This window comes from Lottia gigantea (assembly GCF_000327385.1).
Source record: "Lottia gigantea unplaced genomic scaffold LOTGIsca_3, whole genome shotgun sequence".
In the NCBI taxonomy this organism is placed as follows: Eukaryota; Metazoa; Mollusca; class Gastropoda; family Lottiidae; genus Lottia; species Lottia gigantea.
The window spans coordinates 2,688,454-2,704,081 of record NW_008708986.1 but is presented as its reverse complement, the minus strand read 5'-3'; the positions used below and the strand labels follow the sequence as shown (position 1 = coordinate 2,704,081).

The 15,628-nt window shown below is 35.4% G+C and overlaps 2 protein-coding genes across 2 annotated transcripts; one reads left to right on the top strand and one right to left on the bottom strand.

Annotated features, from left to right (window-relative positions):
- Nucleotides 1-5,638: 5,638 nt before the first annotated feature.
- LOTGIDRAFT_74717 (hypothetical protein) lies at nt 5,639-7,327 on the top strand (the record flags this gene model as incomplete). Its single annotated transcript, XM_009057022.1, has 4 exons — nt 5,639-5,875; nt 6,066-6,333; nt 6,643-6,924; nt 7,173-7,327. Coding segments are annotated over 4 exons (942 nt in total), but the record flags the coding sequence as incomplete, so codon positions are not given.
- Nucleotides 7,328-11,353: 4,026 nt separating this feature from the next.
- Nucleotides 11,354-14,736, bottom strand: LOTGIDRAFT_228570 (hypothetical protein; the record flags this gene model as incomplete). Its single annotated transcript, XM_009057179.1, has 2 exons — nt 11,354-12,136; nt 14,638-14,736. The coding sequence occupies 2 exons, from the start codon at nt 14,734-14,736 to the stop codon at nt 11,741-11,743; spliced, it is 495 nt and encodes a 164-aa protein (XP_009055427.1). The 3' UTR covers nt 11,354-11,740.
- Nucleotides 14,737-15,628: the final 892 nt, after the last annotated feature.

Sequence of the window (15,628 nt, the reverse complement as noted above, 5' to 3'; positions counted from 1 at the left end):
CGACTGACAAAGGTTCCAAATTAATGCCATTTTGTTCTGAAAGATGTTGCTGCCAGCCACGAGACTGTTAGAAGATTGGCTCTAGACGATCTCCGGGGCTTACATCTGTTAATGAACAACTTCATCAAAATTCTATTCAATGCGAGTTCCCGAATTAAGTCTATAACAGAAAGGATAATACAGGAAGTGTTGGACTTTCCCCACTTACTGTTTTTCCCACTTACAAATAGTCAATTTGAAAGGTTAAAGTAGCTAACTGTTGGATTTCGGGTTTCGTTTCACATTTCAGATCCTAAGTTCTTGTTTTAAGACAAATTATTCGACATCTTATTTTAGGAGTGTAGACTATCTGTAGAAAATCTGCTCTTAAGTCATCAGTTTTAATCGAGAGCGTTTGAAAACACTTTTGACACGTTTTCTCAAATAGGTTTTCCCACATTGTTGTCTTGTAATTCATTTCAAAACAGGTTCTACAGATCCGAACTACCAGGTCACGCCCGTAAATAGGTATATAAGTTTATAAACTTATACAGAACGTCCATGGACGTAAAGAAAAAGCAACACCAACATATAATTTAAATTTTTAAATTCGGATCGCATTAAATCTAGGTCAAGGCCTTGCTGTTGTTCAACTTCTTAATACATCCTACATTATGTCTTATCTCTGTTAATGGGTAGAATTGAGTGTTTTAAAAGATAATGCCATTGTTTCGAGCGGAATTGATATTTTCTGAAAAGATGTATTATCTTCTGTTTAGCTGCTTTATCACGAAACATGCATTACACTCTTACATTATTTTGTACATTGCAGATTACAGACAACGCTAAGATAATTTCAAAATCTTTATAATTCAATATGTCAAATTGATGGCTGAAAACTGCCCAAGTCAACATTCCACCGAAGCCAGTCTGTTCGAAATATTGGAAAAACGTTTGGTTTGTATTATAAACTTACGCGTATTTATATCAATATTCTAGAAGATCAGTTTACTGGAAGGGGTCAGTGGTGTTGCACAAAATCTGTACTTCAAGTCATCTGAGCCGCACCCGGTTATACTTTACATAATAGTACACATATCGTATTGTAAGAAAAAGAACGTACTGACATATTTATTATTTATACCCAAACATTTGGTAATTCTAAAGTTAACTTACCACAAGGGTACAGACAGATTAAAAGAATTGCCTGCAAAATCCGACACATCTTGATGATTTCCTATCTTTTAAACAGGTCAAAACACAACTTTCTGATCCACGAGGGAAAAGAATATCATAAATCAACAGTTATACGAGAATAATTGCGTTTGCAAAATTCTAAAGATCACAACTAAAACAGGATATTTGACAATATTTCACGTTGTGTTGCACAAGTTTTAACACAAGTTTTAAAATTTAACACGAGCAGACTGGTAAAACCTGCCACTAGCCACTCAAGACGGAATAAAACAATACGAATCGTCTAAATCAACAACGCAAACTTCCCAATGTTTCAGCAAACAATCTCGTGTTCGTTTAATGTGGGGTTATTTTTCACTTTGCTTCCTTAATGTGACGAAGCTCATTAGCGCGTTATCTGTGTCATCCTGCAGGCAACTTGTTAACTTATGACATACTCTATTAGGCATAATTTGATAGCTAAATTAAAAACGGTGAGTGTCATTCCAAATCGCAGCGTGGATTCAGACATACAGGATGCCATTACGGCATATATCACTATCAGGAACAAAGCCTAGTAACAAAATGGAATGAAAAGATTTCGAAACGATAGTGGTTAAAATGATCTATATTATACCCCTGCCGCCACCCAACACTCTCCAAACCTGGATTTGATGTGTAACAATTTATTGATGGGCATTTTAATGTCGATACTGATGATGTTTCAGATGCGAATAACCAGTTGGCCTATGTACACTACGTAGAGATTAAAATTTTGACTTTGGGTTCAGGGTTACATGAACAGCAACAGTATAACGCTCATGAAACATCTTTTGATGTATAGCCAGTTTGCAAGATGCCAGAAAAAAGACAAGAAATAGAACACCTTGAGCTACAATTTTTATCAATTGTAAAGTTATATGTTAAGGATGGTTCAAATTTAGTCATATAACTTTAATTATTCCTAAATGCCTATTTATTTTTATTTTGAATGCAATAAACTTGTATTTCTAATAACTAGTCTTTTTTAATTTGTCAATTCAACCTGCTTGAAAATAGTACATTGATAATCAAGGTTAACCCTTAAGGCAAAAACATGATGTAGTCTCGAACAAACATTAAATTTTAATGTGTGAGAAAGATCTTGTTATTATGTTCTTAATTAGAATTAATTATCATGGTCATTAAAAACAGTTTAATATCAACTATAAATATTGTGTTAACCCGATATCAGACTTGACTCTTCTATGCACCTAGATGTTTGCGCAAAATGGTTCCAAATCATATTTTTGTTATTGTCCGCATTCCACATGATATACCTGTAAATACTCATAAAGTAATAGTCAGCTTAATAATGCTAAAGAGAAAATACATTGCTAAGTTTTACTTTTGAATTACATTACACAGCATGTAATAACATTATCAATGAAAGGTGAACGAAAAATAGTAAAATATGATCATTTCCATCACAAGTACCCTTTTTACCACGGACATTCTATAACAAAAAGTTTCTTGCGAGAAGTTTTAACAACTAAAACAAAAGCAAATGATTTTGCACTGTAAAATATATTGATTTACGCTACCTAATCGTGCGATGAGCTAACTATTTTTGGTCATATTTCGTTCAATAACGATGTCAAAGATGCTAAACTATTAGGTGGGTTTCTTGGCAGACTGAATGATATAGTGACCGTCTAACTTGACGAAACACATTTTGGGTCATAACAGTTCCAGTATAATAATAATTAATACAAAATATTGCTGAATTGCAGTATAATATCGTTGAAATGTTGGAAACTGGATTTTTTTAGGATAAGCCTATAAGATTCGATAGCCACGTTATAGTTTAGGTCTAGTTAAATATTCATTTAAATGGAAACAAATTCAATGACAACTGTTGCAAGTAATATCCGAAACAAATATTGGTGCTGATCATTAAGAATAATTAAAACAAACACTGTCAATCTGATTTAGTATAAGAATCTGATATGTAAATGGTATTCCCAATGCACAGCTAGCTTTCAGAAGATGAGGTGTTTTGCTCTGTGTTTGGGTGCTCTGGCACTGGTGGCGGTGTGTCACAGTTTAGGTGAGCTGCAATTTGGATAGCTTAGGAATTAGAGGCGTTTCAGACAAATATGATATAGACATTCTCAGATTTATTGACGTTAATGATTGATTCGTAGCTTCATTGTTAAGTTCTTCATTAATCTCTAGTCTTTTCATCATCTCTTTATTTCAAGCTGTAAGGAAGGTATATGAAGAGGCTGATCTTGACGAAAAGAAAGATGATGTCAAGTTAGTTAAACGATCTGCGGCTCTCGGTAAGTTTGAAATAACGCTTACAGTGTGAGTTACAACTAAACTACAAATTAATAAAGATCGGATGATTGGAAATTGGAAGAAGATGTTACACTTCTAGCAAAACTCTTTCATTTTTCACTGCATGATGTATTCCGCTTTCAATAGGAGCAGAAGAGCAGGACACAATCAATTTCATTTTCAATTTAAACACAAATATACTCGCAAGGCAAAAGATCATTAATAAATCATCTACTGATCTTGCAAACTATCCGACGATTATGTGATATTTTATATTTTCAGATCCGCCCGCCAATTCTGTGCACGAAAGAATAAGTAAGTACACGGGTGCCTTTTGAAATTAACACCTTTTACAACAAAAAACTCAAATTACACATTTCACTTTAAAATGTATGAATATCGCAACAATAAGTATGTTTTAATAAATAGGCAAAAGGACCAATACTTTATTCTAAGTGTCATTAATGATACCACGGTTTTTTAAAAATTTCCAGTGTAGGTAAATGTGGAATGTGTAGCATTTTGATGCTCACTTTATGTGACATACTTTATTACAGAAAGGAGCTGGCATTTTTACAGTAAGAAATCTAAAAAATCGAATGGAAAGGGGATCAAATCTAAGAAGAGCAAATCTGGAGGTGTGTGAATTAATTTAGTGTTGTTTTTTGGCTTGAATAAGAACCATCTACGAGTTTTTATTAAAGCCAGCATTATAAGTATCATTATGTATGACTTTTCTTTGAGACCGAGTGTGCTATGGATACTTGTTTTGTTCTGGGGTGTCGTAGTTTTCGAATCTAAAAGACTTATGTCTGTAATTGTTCAGTACCGGTGCCAAAAAACAACTAATGCTTGGTAAATTTCGAAACATGGTATTTTGTTCTATCCTGAAGGTTTGTTTGGTATTTTGAAGAGGGGTGGCAAGTCGGTGGTACGAGGGGGTACAGTTATTCACACAAAGCTTAAGACGATGTTAAAAAACGCCGGTAAGAAAATATTGTTAATAATGTTATCAATACAAGAGACATCCTTTATGGAACTTAATTTGAGGTCGGCACATAAATGAAGATGGAGGGTAATTTAGTTCACTCACCAGGATATTCGACTGAAATCTTATTTTATTTCAGGCAAGCATATCTTTAAGTCCCATGGGGGACACAGTAAATCCAAGTCAAGGAAACACGGTAAGAGGTTTATTTGGCTATGCAAAAGAATCTTACTGACAAAAATAACATGCTGATATAGCATTTTGTGTAAATTTTGTTGAAAATAGACATTTCAAATTCAATCCACTCCGTTCTGAGAAATATATTTTCAATATGAGAAACGACGAAACGTTCCAGATCTATCTATTGCTTCCAAAATATGTATCTACTTTTTAGGTCATTCAAAATCACCCAAATCTAGAAAGAGATCCAAATCACCAAAATCACGAAAGGGATCCAGGTCTAAATCGCCAAAATCACAAAAGGGATCCAAATCACCAAAATCACGAAATGGATCCAGGTCTAAATCACCAAAATCACGAAAGGGATCCAGGTCTAAATCACGAAAGGGATCCAGGTCTAAATCACCAAAATCACAAAAGGGATCCAGGTCTAAAACACTAAAATCACGAAAGGGATCCAGATCTAAAACACTAAAATCACGAAAGGGATCCAGGTCTAAATCACCAAAATCACGGAAAGGTTCCAAATCAAGAAAAGGAAAGGGATCGAAATCTAAATCCAGAAAAGGGAAGGGGTCAAAGTCAAGAAAAAGAAAGAAGCCAAAATCTAAGAAGAGAAAGGCAGCAGAATCTACACAAATCGTCGTTACCCAAACTCAAGTTGTGGTAGAGAAGGTGAAGAAAGCAAATGAAGGTAATTAAAAGTTTTTTGAGGATTTCTATGGGGTTTTTGTCCTTTCCGCGGGTTAATTTTCATTTATTTTTCGCTTAGGGACAAAGAATGGGATACTGAAAAAAAAAACAGATTTTTCTTATGTTTGTGAAGTCCAATAATTAAAGTAGTAAAACAAAGTGTACACATCCAGATCCATAGAAATCCCGGAAGTGCTAGCTTTTAAGTTGGAGTAGGGTAGAAACCAACTGCCAGCCAGATAAGCATTTAAAGGGAGATAATTTTTTAATTTGGGTTCTTTCTTTCTAGAGCTCTGTAAGTGTAAAGCCAGTGGTGACCCTCATTTCTTTACATATGATGGTCAAAAGATTGACTTTATGGGAACTTGCCAGTACACTCTTTCAAGATCATTAATCAAGAATGATGAATGTGCCTTCAATGTTGAGGTCAAGAATGAAGCCCGTAAAAGAAGTAAACCAAATGTTTCCTGGGTTCGTTCTGTCTACTTCACCATCTACGGAGTTCGTGTCAAGCTCCATTTGAGAAAAAAACTTTATGTAAGTTGATTCTTTTAACTTCTTGTGATTTTGCACACTCCAGTACTTAAATAATACCCGTCGTGACGTTACACAAACATACTAATAGTATATGCAAGAACTATTTGTAATTTTATTGATTATTAATTCAATTACGTCTATGTTCTAGTGAATTAGCTGACGATTACCTCTACAATTTCTCTTTTTGCAGATTAACGAAAAACGTGCTTACCCACCAGTCAGTTTAGCCAATGGTCGGTTAAACATTATTAGAAGTGGTAAATCATTAGAAGCAACAACAGAATGCGGAATCAGAGTAAAATTTGATGGAGTTCACCTGGTTAAAGTAAAGGTACCTAAGAAATATTCTGGTAGAATGACAGGTTTATGTGGTGATTGTAACGGTGTAAAGGATGATTTACGTTTGGCCAATGGAACCGATGTTACTGATGTAGCTAAAGGTCGTTTTGAAATGATTGGTACCAGTTATCTTGCTCCTGCTTACAGACGAAAAGTCGAGTAAGACTCCATTGTTATGTTTACAATCGATGTTCAACCAAGATCAGATCACAATTTGTAAAATCTTGAATCAAACAGTGATATTGAAATCAACAAGTGTCACTTAATTGTGGATGGAAAAACAGACTTCTTTATCTTATATCTGGATTTTTTCCATGTAACTTTGTGGGTATCTAAATCGAATAAATCTGCAAATCTGTCTAAATGAACATGGGTCTGTCTTCAATTTCGGTGAAATGTTCTAAAAATATATCTTTTCAGATGTCGAGCTGTATCACCTTCAATTGAATGTGCTAAGTCAACCAAAAAGGTAGTAAGCCGTGACGATTCATGTGGTATGATCAGAAAGACGGATGGACCATTTGCTAAATGTATTGAATCACTTGGAACTGATGTTATGAATTATTTTGATGAATGTACATATGATGCCTGTTCCTATGAAGGAAGTCCAGAAGACATCAAAGGATCAGTATGTAAATCTTTAGAAGCTTTCGCTGCTGATTGTGAAGATGCTGGTATCGTTGTCAGATGGAGGACTGCTAATTTCTGTCGTAAGTATTGAATTCTAGTTCGATTTCGGTTGAAAAGAAACAAATTTGCCTCTGCGATTGCAGAATGGAGCAATTAGACATGTTTATGGTCATACACAAATTCTTCTCTAATAAATACACCCTACACTCAAATTAAAGCCCGGATTAAATATATTTTTAAATAAGAAATTCATCACAATTCACAGTATTAAGTAGTGGACATAACATTTACGTGCTTATAAATTAGATACATATTTTTCGCGTTTTAGCCCTCCCATGTGGTGAGAATATGAAATACAACCCAGCAATGTCCGGTTGCCAGGAGACCTGCAGTGGATTACCTCCCTTAGATCAATGCCCTATAGATCTGAGTGAAGGTTGTGAGTGTGAAGATGGATTTGTGTTGAGCGGGGATGGCTGTGTTCCTGAAGAAAGTTGTGGTTGTAACACTGATGACGGTTTTTACTATCCGGTGAGTATTTTTAACACTTAACACGCTATATCAAAATATCAAATATATCAATAAGCAACTTTTTGAGTAATTCAAATTGACTGGCAATTTATTTTTCCAGATCGGTAAAGGATATATCTCTGAGGACTGCTTGGTGAAGTACACTTGTGAAGCTGCAAAGGGAGGTCCAGTTCTGACAGCAGAATCTGAAGATCCAGGCTGTGTTGAGCACACTACCTGTAAACTGGAGAATGGCGAACCAGTTTGTACTTGTGAAGAAGGGTATCTTGGTGAGGGGTCATCGGGATGTTTCAAAGGTAATCGTGCCATGTACCTTATCTATGTCAAACATAGTACATTGAATTACTCACTAAAATTATTATTCGTCCATATAGATATTTGATTAATAATGACATTCATAATGGCAATCGAGTGCAAGATTTTGTTTTCTCCTGAATTTAACCAAGGGAGTTACTACACCCTGTCTATGTATATTGCACTCGGCAAACAACCTTGATTTGATTGGAGAATAACGTCTCTTATAGTCAATTGATACCTGTCATATAATAATTGCTTTATTTTCTTAGCAGTAAAGTTTCATCAGGAAGTAGAATACCCACCCATAAATGAAAAACGTATTCTTGTCATGCCACGGAACGGAGATATGACACCTGTTGAAATAGTAGACAAGACACCTAAAACAACAGAACCTGAACCAGACGAACCAAAGGAATCTGAAGTCATTATCGAAAAACCAAAGGAACCAGAAGTTGTTGTTGAGAAACCCACGGAACCAGAAGTTGCCGTCGAAAAATTAAAACAGCCAGAAGTTGTGGTCGAGAAACCAAAGCAGACAGAAGTTGTTGTCGAGAAACCAAAGCAGCCAGAGGTTGTTGCTGTTGAGAAACCTAAGGAACCAGAAGTTGTTGTTGTTGAGAAACCGAAGGAACCAGAGGTTATTGTTGAGAAACCAAAGGAACCAGAGGTTGTTGTTGAGAAACCTAAGGAACCAGAGGTTGTTATTGAGAAACCTAAGGAACCAGAGGTTGTTGTTGAGAAACCTAAGGAACCAGAGGTTGTTGTTGAGAAACCGAAGGAACCAGAAGTTGTTGTTGAGAAACCAAAGGAACCAGAGATTATTGTTGAGAAACCGAAGCAACCAGAGGTTGTTGTTGAGAAACCAAAGGAACCAGAGGTTGTTATTGAGAAACCAAAGGAACCAGAGGTAGTTGTTGAGAAACCGAAGGAACCAGAGATTATTGTTGAGAAACCGAAGGAACCAGAGGTTATTGTTGGGAAACCTAAGGAACCAGAGGTTGTTATTGAGAAACCTAAGGAACCAGAGGTTGTTGTTGTTGAGAAACCGAAGGAACCAGAGGTTGTTATTGAGAAACCTAAGGAACCAGAAGTTGTTGTTCGGGTACCGAAGGAACCAGAAGTTGTTGTTGAGAAACCAAATGAACCAGAGGTTGTTATTGAGAAACCAAAGGAACCAGAGGTTGTTGCTGAGAAACGTAATGAACCAGAGGTTGTTGTTGAGAAACCTAAGGAACCAGCAGTTGTTGTTGAGAAACCGAAGCAACCAGAGGTTATTGTTGAGAAACCAAAGGAACCAGAGGTTGTTGTTGAGAAACCAAATGAACCAGAAGTTGTTATTGAGAAACCAAAGAAACCAGAGGTTGTTGTTGAGAAACCTAGGGAACCAGAAGTTGTTGTTGAGAAACCAAATGAACCAGAGATGGTTATTGAGAAACCAAAGGAACCAGAGGTTGTTGTTGAGAAACCTAAGGAACCAGAGGTTATTGTTGAGAAACCTAAGGAACCAGAGGTTGTTGTTGAGAAACCTAAGGAACCAGAAGTTGTTGTTGAGAAACCTAAGGAACCAGAGGTTGTTGTTGAGAAACCTAAGGAACCAGAGATTGTTGTTGAGAAACCTAAAGAACCAGAGGTTGTTGTTGAGAAACATAAGGAACCAGAAAATCAAAAAAGATTGATTAATTTTCCACCTGTTGTTCCTAATCAAATAGATGAAGAATCTGAAACCCCTGGAAGTGTATTTTCCCCGGTTCCCGATCTTTTACTCGAAGAAGAAGATGAGGACGAAGATGAACCAGATTCCGAGCCTGTACCTGAACCAGTTCCAGAGCAAAATCCAATACCAGAACAGAATCCTGTACCAGAACCAGTTCCAGAACAGAATCCTGTACCAGAACCAGTTCCAGAACAGAATCTTATAACAGAACTTGTTACAGAACAGATTCTTATAACAGAACCAGTTCCAGAACAGCAACCTATACCGGAACCAGGTCCAGAACAGAAACCTATACCAGAATCAGTTCCAGAACAGAATCCCATAACAGAATTTGTTCCAGAACAGAATCCTATACAAGAACAAATTCCAGAACAGAAACCTATACTCGAACAAGTTCCAGAACAGAAACCTGTACCAGAAGAAGGACAGGTTGAGCTACCAATACAAACCCTCCCTCCAGCTCCGGAACAAAAGACTGAAGAAACATCAATAAGTCTGCGACCAATTAAGTTTGGTGAGTTGCCATATCGTTATTCAATTTTATGATATATGTATCTAACAATGAAATGTTTCAAAAAGACAATTTTATGCAATATTTGAAATCTGTTAAAAAGATAGGGCTCACAGTTTCAAGCGATGTGGCATATTTATTTAATTTTCAAAAGTAAAATATGATATGATGAAAGATATTTAAAATGAGAACTTGATTCGAAACATTACATATTGCAGTCAGTGGTTTTTCCTGAAATTGCTTTTTAAAGCATGCAACAATTGCATATTTTACCATTGTAATACTAATGTCAGCTAATACATGTAATATTATCTTGCTGTTTTTGAATTCGCGTTGTAAGATATAATTCTCTGTTTCAGTTCCATGTCATTGTGAGGCCAAGGGCGATCCTCATTATACAACATTTGACAATGCCACAATTGAACTGTATGCTGAGTGTAAGTATACAATGAGTAAAGGAGAGCTAGATGATGGTAAATGTAAGTTTGATGTAGAGGTGAAAAATCAAAGACGGCCAAAATCCAACAATCCATTGAGAGCCTTTACTAGGTATGTTAACGTGAAAGCTGGTGGAGAGAATATTCAGTTAGGTCAAGGAGGAAAGGTCTCGGTAAGTCACGGCTTTCATATACCTTTAGGAAACTATTTGTTCTTCAATAAGATTTAGTACATGTATATGTAATAGTAATAGACTTTATGCAAGTGGTATATCGCTATCAAATTAGATTTCATCGCGTCTCTCGTACTTCAGAGAACTGTACTGCCCCATAGAAAATGTTACATTTTAACCATAAAGGGAATTAACGACCAACAATTCTCGCTGTTAATCAACTGACTACTTGAAACAACAAGTGTTTTGAATGTGATGACTTTATCTTTGTAGTTCAATGGTAAATATAGAGCAGTACCTTTTATCACTACGGAAGTAAACGTCACAAGAGATGGAAAATTTGTCTTATTGAAAACACGATGTGGTGTTCAAGTACGATTTGATGGTAGATTCCTAGCCAGGATTCAGGCACCACCAGCTTATAGAAACAGGTTGTCTGGACTCTGTGGTAACTGTAATGATAATAAGGAAGATGATGTTGACGTTGATGGTCGTTCAGTAGACAGTTTCCCAAGCACTAAAGAGGGATATCTTGCACTTGCTAATAGATATTTGGTGAAAGATAATTCTGATAATCCAAGCAAAGATCCAGAGTAAGTGATATACTTAATTTGAAGATAAAAGTTAAAATCCGTATAAAGAGAAATGGTAAAATCTTAAAGGACCATGTGATCTGTCAAAAAAAAACAAATATTTTCTGAAAAGGATGACCATTTCAGAGGGTCTAGCTGATGTTTATATAGAAAAGAAGCAATAATTATCTCGTTACATCCGATTAAGTCAATATACTTTCTTCTATTTTAGGTGCCAGTTGAAATAGGTACGCAAAAAGAAAACAACAGATATGATATAGATATTGATTTCTTTACATACACAAAATTAATATATGATGATGCAACTAAACTTTGTCTTTTAGTCGTATATGCACCTCTCCCAAGATAATGATGCAAAGGTTTAATAAGTTATATATATACAAAAGGGCGTGTATATTCACAAATGAATCTAGTGAAAATATATTTTATCGAAGTAGTAAAATCATATGCAGACTTAAATGCATTACATATGCATTTCACAACACAAGTTAACAATTCCTTAAAAATACACGAATAAGTAAATTTGGTACGTTTATCTTTGAGTGACAACTCGAAATACAGTTTACTCGAAGTGGTTGTCACTCTGGGCTGACCACTTACCATTCTAGGAAAGTTAAAAATATTTTTCTGAATCAACGATTTAAGCGTGCATTTGTTCCCTTTGTAATAACCTTGATCTTCTGGATACAACTGGCGCTGATTGTGATCGAACTATGGATCTTGCTGTTGGACATGGTTTAGTAAGTCTTTCAACGATTCCAGTCATTTCCTCGGGAGTAGCAACACGTCTTGTTCCCGGGTAGTGTTTTTTTAGTTCTGGATATTCATATCTTAAATAAGGTCTTGATGACAGAAATTCAGTTGAACGTCGAAAATCGTCTTCCCATGTCTGTCGCTCACGTGACCATAGCTTCGATCGTCTTGCACTGGCGGCCGTTGGCTTGGCAACTGTCATTCTTAAACAAAATGTTTCAAAATCTTCATCGTAGATCTCAACTCTTAGTGGGTGCCTTCGTTTGCCTGATGTTCCCATTTCCTGTAATAGAAAAACAAACTATTTGAAAAATTCAAAAGACATAGATACAAAGTTCAGAATGCATAATTATCTGTTTCATTTTGGTCATATTTTCTAGATTTACAGGAAATACAAATACGGGAAAATAGTTAAGCTAGAAGTACTCTACACATGTTTAGGAAGGAAAATCTCAACAAAGGAACTGTATACGCCACTACGCAACAGGAGTTTGAGCTTAAAGCTTCCATGAGCTCCCTGTTTGATAGCATCGTTACACCTTTTCTTCAAATATGCATTACAATTTTAAATATACAAGGTTAAATATGTTTTGCATCGTTACAGCGTTTTCTTCAAATATAAAGTGCAAATTACTTAATATGTTTTAATATCATTAGGAGATAAACAGCCCAGTGTAGTTTTTATTTTCAAATTCAGTTGGATATTAGATAACTTACCGTTTTGGCAAAATAAACTGCACGGTATCGAAAGCTCCTTCACTCAAATTTCACTCCAAAATGATGCTCAGTACCAAATTTACTTATATCAAATGATAACAGAAAACACTTATAATAAAGCTAATATCTCATAAATATTGCTAGCCTGGTCAAACCAAGAACTGTTCTGTAGATTGTTAAGCTTCTCGGAGTTTTATCCCAGTAGCCAGTCCTTTATATCGATAACTCGCAAATAATTCTGTCACTAATGAAGAAACATTGACATGACAGTTTTGTATCCAATCTGTAATTATTTTTTGGTTATGAGTGCGAACTACTTCGATTTTGATTTGAATAGCTTGGTGTTCACGGTTTACGAGCTATCCGTTTACAAGTAGATCACAAGTTTAACAATTTAAACTGGCAGCTATTAGTATGGACCGCCCTTCAAATGTTGTTCACACTAGCAAAATCAAGATTGTTGTGCTTTGAACAGTTAACTGGGCTATTATTTGGCTATCGAATTCGATGGTTGTCCTACAATCGTGACACAAAGATCAAATGCAGCTATTGTTATCAAAATGATGTTATTAAAAGCTTTGAGTTAATCTCTTTTTATATTAAACGTTAAATTATAGCCATTATTATCGCTTAAAGGGCTTAAATCCCCCAAATATTCTGTTACCACACAGCATTTCTCTCTTCAAATTGAAAATGTAGTATCAAAGCTTTTATTTTTTGAGTCCCAAATTTTGTTTTTAATTCAATTTTAGAAGAACTCTACGTTGTACTTGCTTTATGTGTAGATACAGTAATGCTTTAAATTCAATAAAGTTCGTGCTCTGTTTTAAATTTTAGACAAAAAGTAGATATAAAATTCACAAGAACAATTTGGTTGGCTATATCACTTTAATATAATCTAGGTTTAAAAGCTATAACTGATTACGGGACAATAAAACGACTCATATTCTAACATTACACAATTAAACCGAGATTATGATTTAAGTAATATTTTTTACCTATAGCGGATTTTCTTTAATAGTTTAAATAATCCTATCAGTTATCTCGATATGGCGGTTAACAGATATATATTGCTTTATTGGATTACAGGGGTTGAAGTGACACACACACATTGAGAAAAGCAACGAAATTTGTATTGTATAATGATCCATCCAAACAATTCGTGACTCTAAAAAAGGATAATAACGAATGTCGAAAGATATCAGCATTTAGAAATGGGCATGTACATTGGTGTAGATGTCATCGTGATAACTGTGGATATCGAACGTTGAAAAGTTTGACAATATATTAAACAAAATCGTTATTAAACAAATCAATAAAATTTACTTTGCAACGTATAAACAACATATTTCGGTTAAAATCGTTCATGCCAAAGTGTAAATCAAATTTGGGCGAATCTAGTCAACTGCTAGCTAGTCAATGTAACCCTTGAGAGCACCTAAAACCGAAAATTCGCAGTTCTAGCATAAATGGGGTTTTTTCGCTCCTACCGTCTGCTACAGGATATTTTGAATGGTCGAAAGTAAATGTGTCCCCGCCACATTAATCAGATATTTTTTTCTGCAATAGATGAGTTGCTAAACATTTTTTGATTGAATACGAATGTAGTACAGGCTATTTTTAGACATCTTCCAGGCTATTTTTTAGAAAACTTCTTTCTTTCTCCCTTTTGGGGTTTTTGCATGCTTATTTTTGAGTAAGTTGTGGTCCAGATTTGGAATTTGATGTCTGGAATTGCATTATCTTTAAGATTTGGTGAGATAATGAGAGACTTAAAGACGGAAGGATAATTCTAAAAATAGTCGTTTTGTGAACTGACAAACTCTAGCGGATGAGTATAACCGGTAGTAGTCTACTTTCTATTTGACTAGCACAAAATTTTCATGGTCATCATATATTGAATTTTTTAGGGGACATTAAGGATTGGTCAGGCTTTCATTCGACATATTGGAAAGCTTTCAACGAGATTTCTGGAAAAAGTTGTAGAAGGTTGAATTTCGTGTTTAAACATGGGAAGAGATGGCAAATGAATTAGTGGAGTGAGTCCTGTATATTTTCATGAGTTACCTCCCGTGAACTATTCGAGTCACTGTTTTTTTCTTTTTGCCCCCCTGCATTGTGAACTGCTATGACGAGTGTGTCGCCAGACAGGGTATGCTTTTTCATTATGAAATATTTACTCACTTATGATTGATATAAATGAATCTAGTGAAAAGTACATTAGCTGCTTCCAATGTTTCGCAAGCATGTTGTTTTGGGTTTCGTTTGCGGTGCGGATCGACAGTACTTGGTCGTACTTACTAAAACATGAACCGACATTTAATGACTAGGAACGACCAGGAAACAACCAATGAAAACGTGAAACAGGAAACGACCTCAAACTATTTTGCAATAAATTCTAAGCAAGCTAATTTGGCCAAACAAGTTATTAATTTTAAAAAAAAATATGCATTTGGGAGAAGTGCAAACTCATAGTGCAAAGTCATAGTGTCTCTTTAAACTTCACGACAACACTATATAGCAATATTGTTACAATGTTATATATTAAACTAAATCTGTGCGTTTTATCACAGAAAAAAATCACTCAACTGGGAAATATGAAATTCAATGAAAGACTTAATAATAGGTCAATAGAGTATACTTTTCCCAAATGCACATTTTCTTTTAAGGGACAGTTTTGCCATTTGTTGACCAATCGTACCATAGATTATAAACGGGAACTTTTGGCTGAGTATTCTTGAAGGAATTATACGATTTTCGTCTAGTACTTCTGAAGACTTATATTAAGACCAAAATCATCGCCCGAAAATTGCGAATTCGTACCTTTTAAAAATGAAATGAAATGAATGGAGTTTTACGTCCTACTTTTCTGCACCTTGTGGGCTAATGAAGACGGGCAAATTTTTCCAGGACAGCGGCATTAGCCTGCTTTTTTCGATTTCCAACTGTCGAGGGATCTTTAACGTGCACAGCCTGTAGCACACGGGGCCTCCGTTTATTGTCCCATCCGAACGACTAGACGCTTTTTCCACGTCAGCCCCTCTTACCTGCATCACTG